This window comes from Vigna unguiculata, chromosome 2 (genome assembly GCF_004118075.2).
Source record: "Vigna unguiculata cultivar IT97K-499-35 chromosome 2, ASM411807v1, whole genome shotgun sequence".
NCBI classification, from domain to species: domain Eukaryota; kingdom Viridiplantae; phylum Streptophyta; class Magnoliopsida; order Fabales; family Fabaceae; genus Vigna; species Vigna unguiculata.
Window position 1 is genome coordinate 10,526,593 of NC_040280.1, and position 7,736 is coordinate 10,534,328.

Here is a 7,736-nt window from a genome sequence, read left to right on the forward strand (position 1 = left end):
GTCTAAACATGCATCAAAGGAGGATTCATATATAGTAAAATCATCCATAAACACCTCTATGCATTATGACTCATAGTTTACGGGGTCGAATTTTATGTTGATCTTACGGGTCATGTTTTCGGTTTGACTTTATTGTAGAATTTATGAATCGATTGTAAGGGTTGTGTTTACTAGACAATTTTGTGATCGAGTTTATTTGATAGGTTTACTATCCGAGTTTCAGGGTAGAGTTTTCAGGCCAAGTTTATGGGTCAGGTTTACAGCTCAAGTTTATGGGTCGAGTTTGCGGTCGTGTTTATGGCTCTAGTTTACTGGTTGAATTTCGTTTTGACTTTTTGAATAGAGTTTACGGATCGGTTTTACGAATTGTATTTTATAGGTCGAATAGGTTAGTAAAGTTTACAGGTCGAGTTTACGGGTCTTCATTATGGCTTATATCTTACGGGTCAAATTTTGTGCCGGTTTTACGGATTGTGTTTTCAGTTCTTGTTTTATGAAGGATTATATTTTCTTTTAAGATTATTGAATATGGTGTGAGTTGATTAAGAACGCTAAGTTATATCCCCACTAGACATTAAGATAGCAAGATATCTAGATGTGAAGGTTCCTTTCACAAAGCTCAAAAGAAGAAGATGATGGATTGATTCAAAACAAAAAGGAAATAGAAAGCACATAAACCATAGAAAACCAAGAACAATTAAAGGAAGAAGAAAACATAAAATGAAAAGTGTTCTTGCAGAGAACAAACAAGATAAGTTAGGCACGAGCATCACCTTACCTATGTAGTCTGCTATTGAATATAACAGGGGTTTTTGCTAAGTGTACTAAGGTAGTCGGGCTAAACCGACTACTTCCCTTGACGGTTTGTGTTGTTCATATGCTGTCTTAGGCAGGTTATTCCTCTGGATGTTTATGTTATCGGTTTAAGCCGGCTAGGCTTAGGTCAGCCCAGCCTAGGCTGATTACTTGAATGCTTTGGTGTATAGGTATGGTGATCATTTTATTATTATTTTGTTAAGTTGGCTTGGTGTGGTACACTAGTCTCCCAGCCTTGACCGACATAGGTGTCGGTAAAGGGTGATATGTGTTAATATGCTAGTGGGACCGGCTAGGTGTGGTACAGAAAGGAAAGAAATTTTAAAAATGTGAGAAGCACGCCACTACAAGGCTAAGCTAGAAGAAGCCATGGCAACCTTGAAGATAAGTGTATGTGTGCCGGCACTTGCTATGCAAGATAAGGCTTAAAAGTATTCACTCCATAGGGAGGAAACTCTCACAAATGGTTGAGACACAATAGTGTTTTTATTTCAAAATCTTCAACCCTTTTACATGTCTAGGAGCACCCCTTATATAGATAGGGTCTTCTACGCAAGTAAAAGATACCTATGGATGTCTCTGCAAAAACCTAACCCTAGCTTCTAGAAACTAGGTCAAATAAGGTTACAAAAATGAGAGACAAAAGAACTAACTATGGTGTGTGCAAGGCTAATTTCGTTCTAGCACAAAAGGAGACCAAGAATGTGTCTCATATGTCTCTAAAAAGTGGCCATAATGTGCTAAAAATAAAGGAAACCAAAGGTACATAGGTACACTTACTTCATGCCTTTTACTTTATGCTTTACTCTTTCCTCCACATCATTTATGCCCCCCAATCACCATGCGCCACCTAGCATTGCTTTCTTACTCCTAATTAACCTACAAAGCAAATAAATATAGATTAGCATGTTGGCTTAAGTCAAGTCAACTATAGTCAACAAGTCAAACCTAGTCAAAGGTCAACAAGTCAACTAAAGTTGATTCAACTAAGTCAACTTTGGGAATAAAAAAAAAACACAAATAAAAGGGATTAAGGATTAGTGAACTTCCTTTCTAAACATGCTTAGTCTTCTTAAGCATGTGGCTCCATCATTGGTTGGTGTCAATCCTTCATTAGTGTTTACGGTCGACTTTACGGGTTGATTGTACGTGTTGTATTTATAGTTCGAGTTTATGGGATACGTTTACGGGATGAGTTTTTGGACCGACTTTGCGGGTCAGTTTTTGGGTCGAGTTTTTGGGTCGAGTTTATAGGTCAGGCTTTTGTGTCGAGTATATTCGTCATGTTTAGGACACTAGGTTGCTAGTTGAGTTTCGTTTCAACTTTTCAACCAATTTTACAAATTAGGTTTACGAATCGTGTTTTGCAGGTTGAATGGGTTAATCAATCACGTCTTACGGGGTCAAATTTTATGTCAATTTTATGGGTTGTGTTTTTGATTCGAGTTTGCGGTCGAATTTACGGGTTGATTTCTGGGTTGTCGTGTTTATGGAACAAGTTTACAATCAACTTTATTGGATAGGGTTATAGTCCGAGTTTACAGGTCAAGTTTTTGTGCCTAAATTTATGGGTTGATTGTAGGGGTCGTGTTTACGGGACATGTTTATGATCGAGTTTATTGGATAGGTTTTTGGGTTTTGTTTATCGGTCGATTTGGCACACCGAGTTTATGGGTAAGGTTTATCGTTCGAGTTCACTAGTCGTGTTTACGGGTCTAGTTTTAATATTGAGTTTCATTTCGAATTTTTGAGCCAAGTTTAGATATTTGGTATACGAATCGTGTTTCTAGGTCGAATATGGTAGTCAAGTTTACAATATGTGATTATGGCTCATATTTTATGGGGTCGAATTGTATGTTGATCTTACGCGTCGTATTTTCGGTTTGACTTTATTGTCAAATTTATGAGTGGATTGTAAGGGTCGTGTTTCCTGATAATTTTACGATCGAGTTTATTTGATAGGTTTACTATCTCAGTTTCAGGGTCGCGTTTTCAGGCCAAGTTTCGGCTTAGTTTTATGGGACGAGTTTACGGTCGTGTTTATGGCTCTAGTTTCTTGGTTGACTTTCATTTTGACTTTTTTAGTCAAGTTTACGGATTACTTTTACGAATCGTATTTTACAAATCGAATAGGTTAGTAAAGTTTACAGGTCGAGTTTACGGGTCTTCGTTATGGCTCACATCTTACAGGTCAAATTTTGTGTTGATTTTACGGGTTGTGTTTTCGGTTCGTGTTTATCGTCAATTTTATGGGTTGATTGTACACGTTGTGTTTATGGTTCGAGTTTATGGGATCCGTTTACGAGATGAGTTTACGGGTCAAATTTTCACACCGACTTTGCGAGTCAGGTTTACAGGTCGAGTTTTCTGGTCGACTTTTCGGGCTGAGTTTACGGGTCAGGCATATGGGTCGAGTATGTTCGTCGTGTTTACGACACTAGGTTACTGGTTGAGTTTTGTTTCAACTTTTCAACTAATTTTACAGATTAGGTTTACGAATCGTGTTTTACAGGTCAAATAGGTTAATCAATCACGTCTTACGAGGTAAAATTTTATGTCAATTTTACAGGTTGTGTTTTTCAGTTCGAGTTTACGGTCGAATTTACGGGTTGATTTTTGGGGTCGTGTTTACGGGAAAGAATGGGGGGTTTTGATAGGCAAAGAATCAATGTCACACAAATAAAAGATTGTAAACACAATAATAGAAAATAAGTCAATTCCACTGCTTTTTCAAAATAGGATTCTTCATCGGTTATCTAGAGATTATTGTTAAATTAATTATTGTTGTTGATTTACAAATCAATCAATGTATAGTCTCAATTCATTTGTTGGTATCCTCACTTTTAATCAAAGTACATTCTTAATTAAAAGTGGAAAATTTTAGATTATCCATAGTAACTTCAACCAAAGTATAGTCTCAATTAAATTTTACTATGCCTAATCATGTCTATTCCTTTATTTCTTTACCACTTGCAAAACGAGTATGTAAATTAAAATTGGGGGTGCATTTAGCTCCTGATTTATTCTTTTCTAGAATTTCCTGATTTTGGACTTATTTTGTAACTTTGAATATTTCAAATCCACACTATTAATGACCAAAAATAAATTCCAACTGCATTAACAATTTTTACCAAACGTACTCAATAAATCTAATAATCACAAATCCTAATTAAATCAATCTTTAAGCACAAAAAATTCAATTAAATCCCCAAATTTAAATATTAAATGATGGCAAAAATTTGAACTCATCACATACCCACACTTATCCTTTTGCACTCCTGGGCAAAATTTGAACAATTTCAAAACCTTTTTTTGAGGTTTTTTTTATTCCATATTTTCATTGGATTAAAGGAATTAATACAAATGGAAACAAATTAATCTTCTAGAAATCATGTTGTCATGCACATACAAATGGAGAGATTCTGTTTTTCACACATAAGTTAATCTTTTGAGTTTACAAGATAATCAAATATGAAAGAGAAACACTCACTACAAAAAAAACATTAATTACCGACGGTCATGTTTCGACTGTAAAGCACAATATCCATCGGTAATTTAGTTTTACCGACGGAATTTCGACGGCCAAATATCCGTCGGTAAAAGGTTAGTCTGTAATATTTACCGACGGATTTTTTGTCTGTCGGTAATTACCGACGGAAAAGTCTGTAATATTAGGGTCGTTGGTAATTATTACCGAAGGAGGTTCCGTCGATAATTCCTTCGGAAATGGACTCATGAAAATGTTTTCTTGCGCACATTCCTTCGATTAGAAAAGACAACACTGTAGAGTCATTTGTATAGTCTGATTTACCAGACCAATTTAACTAATCAGACCTTCCAATTCAATACAATCAGACCTGCCAATTCAGTACAGTACAGACTTGTATATTTGCAAATCACTCATATAGACTACATAAATTCATACAAGATGTCTAATAAGAAACTTCCAAATTCAATATAAACAATGAAACATAACCTCTGGTGCACAACACAGTGTCAAATGTACACTAACTCTAAACATAAATGTAATAAGTCATAAACTTTTATAATCTACATAGTCATCAGTGCTTGGTTGGATTGTTGTAGGTTGTGAGGAGTTGTTGAGACTGTGCTAGGTTGGATACAGCCTGTCGAAGGACTTCTTGGTCCGGAGGCAGAAGTGTGAGGAGTATGTTTTGTAACGATTGAAATTGACCTTTTAATTTTGCATAAGCCTGGTCATTTTCTTGCAATTGTTGATCTGTTGCTTTTAGTTTTTCATCATTTTCTTGTAGTCGTTGTTTGAGGAAGGTAACTTCTTCAGCACTGGAAGTGGATGCAGTAGATTGGGGCTTCATGCCACTGCTTCCACCTGCAAGTTGTCCTGTCCCATATATTCTTCCTTTATTCTTACCCCCGACAACCTCAACCCAACACTTTGTCCTAATCGTATCATCTGCAGTAAGATCATCAATGATATCTTGTGATCCACCAGCACATGAGCCTTGTTCGGATCTGACCTATGAAAGTCTGTTCTCAAATTGTTACTATATTAAATAAAATAATGAGAAGTTAGTTAAATAAGATAAAAATTAAAGTTTTCTTATAATAAATTTGAAGTGTTTGCTTACATATGTCCTCCGAGATCTTTCATCAACAAACTGGTCAGTTCCTTTGCACATATGAGTTTGTTGAAACACCTCATCAATATGAGCAGCTCGTCCTAGCTCCTTTGCCTATAACCAAAAAAATACATATACAGAAATTCTAAAAATGATACAATTCCAATAACTTAAGAATGGAGGTTTGTTTACCATACGAATGGCATGCTCATGGGTGGTCATGGAACCCGTAGTGTGTAGGCTCCCACCCTTTTCGGAACCTCGGTTCCTTTGGGCTGTCACACACTTATTGTAGTACGTAGGAGAATTCCAATATGCTAGCAAATTATTCCAAACATCATCCCCAAGCCAGTAAGGTCGTTGGCCTGCATTTCTAGCCTCTCTAAACATCTCAGATAGTCTATGAGATGCTTTATTGTGAAAATTTTTATGAATTTCTGCTTCACGCTAAGGTTTCCACTGCACCTTCCTCCATAACAATGAATAAAGTGCAAATCACCAATAATAATGAAAAGACAGTTCAATGTTAACCTACAAAAGGAATGAGAAGAGAATAAGTGTAATGATGTGTTACCTTAAAACGTTGCCAGAAATGTTCTTTGTCTTTTGGAGGTATTGCTCCCCATGACGACCAAGCTGTCATAAATTATTGCTTAATAGACCGTGTGATGGCTTGGGAAGCAACTCTAGAAGGAAGAAACTTGCATATTCATTAAACAAAATTCATACAAAAGAACACAAGTTGTAATGAAATAAATTTTTAACTTGATAGAAAGTATTACCCTCGATTAAACGTTTCAATCATGGGTCGCTCATGAAGAGGAGGGTCAACATCAACAGCATCAGTAGTATCTGAGGTGCCAACAATATTAGGAGAAGGGACTGATGATGGGGAAGGTATAACAATATTGTGCAAAGCTGCAGACAATGAGGGAGAAGGTTGTTGTAGATGAAAGATGGGTGGTGGTGTGGGTACCACAGGAGGGGGTGGTGTGGGTACTAGAGGAGGGGGTGGTGTAGGTACCACAGGAGGGGGTGGTGTGGGTACCACAAGAGGGGGTGGTGTGGGCAACACAAGAGGTATGGATGGGGATGGTGATGGTACAACAACTGAAGAGGGGGACTATATGGGTGCACTATGGGTCCTAGTGGCAGGGGGTGGAATGGATGTGGATCCTACAATGCCAGGAATCCTCAGAACATAGCGGGCATTTTTTGGTGCCCTCTTTTCTTTACGTTTTACTATCTCCTTCCCTTTATCATGATTAGATGAACCTCCGGATGTCATTGAAAACTAAGTGAAATTTAAACTATGAGAATATGCTAAAGAAGTGGAAAGCTTAATGATGTATCAATAAAATTATAATCTAAAATTTGCAAGAAAATGAAAAGTATCATAAATATTTAACTAATACACTTGTCATTCAATTAAGTCATAATACAACTCTAATTTTCAATGCAAATGAATTCAATCACTTCTTTAATCATCACCCTCATCATCATAATTTTCATCATCATCATCATTGTCTTCTTCTTCTTCTTCCTCTTCTTCTTCTTCATCATCATCTTCTTCTTCCTCCTCCTCCTCTTCTTCTTCTTCTTCTCCATCTTCATTATCATATTCGTCTTTATCTTCTTGTCTAGGTCTTTCCAATTCTTCAGGATCACCATCAAAGTCATGCAACCCAAACACACCTTCTACTTGAATTATTTCATTGGCATGTGACATTTGATCAACTTGGTAGGCGATATCCTTTTCTACCTCATTTGAATCAATTCGACACCTAGGTTTGGTTTGTATTGTAACACACCACCCATGTTTATCAATGCGAAATGCTGGATATGGCACATAATACACTTGTCTAACATTATTTGCAAGAATCAATGGATCAAATGGTTGGTATCTTGAACTTATTTGAAGTTCAACAATATTATACTTAGGATCTACTCGTGTACCTCTTCTTGAAGTGTTTGATGTGTCGTCTCGCTTCCGCTCCCTTAAGTCTCTTTATATAGGCTTCCACTGGACTTTGGGCTTTATCTGTCAGTTGCTAAAATCTTTTATTTTTATTTAATTAATTAGCAACTTAATTCCTGTCCAATTTCCAATTCTGCCCCTCTTATTTAACCATTTTTGCAGTTTTGACCAGAGTTGACTGCTGACTTTGACCAGTTGACCAGTTTGACTGTCCAATAGCAGCCTGACACGTGGCACAGAGTGCACTTTCTCTCTCCAGACTAGGGTTTCACTCTCACATTCTTCTCCATCCCTTGGCTATGCATGACGGCGCGGCTCCTCCGACTTCTTCTCCGGCGATG

General features: G+C 37.0%; 1 protein-coding gene across 1 annotated transcript; it reads right to left on the reverse strand.

Moving 5' to 3' along the window:
• Positions 1 to 4,877: 4,877 nt before the first annotated feature.
• LOC114174465 lies at positions 4,878 to 5,807 on the reverse strand. Its single transcript, XM_028059305.1, has 3 exons — positions 5,610 to 5,807; positions 5,427 to 5,531; positions 4,878 to 5,315 (listed from the first exon to the last, which is right to left on the reverse strand). The coding sequence occupies exons 1-3, from the start codon at positions 5,805 to 5,807 to the stop codon at positions 4,878 to 4,880; spliced, it is 741 nt and encodes a 246-aa protein (XP_027915106.1).
• Positions 5,808 to 7,736: the final 1,929 nt, after the last annotated feature.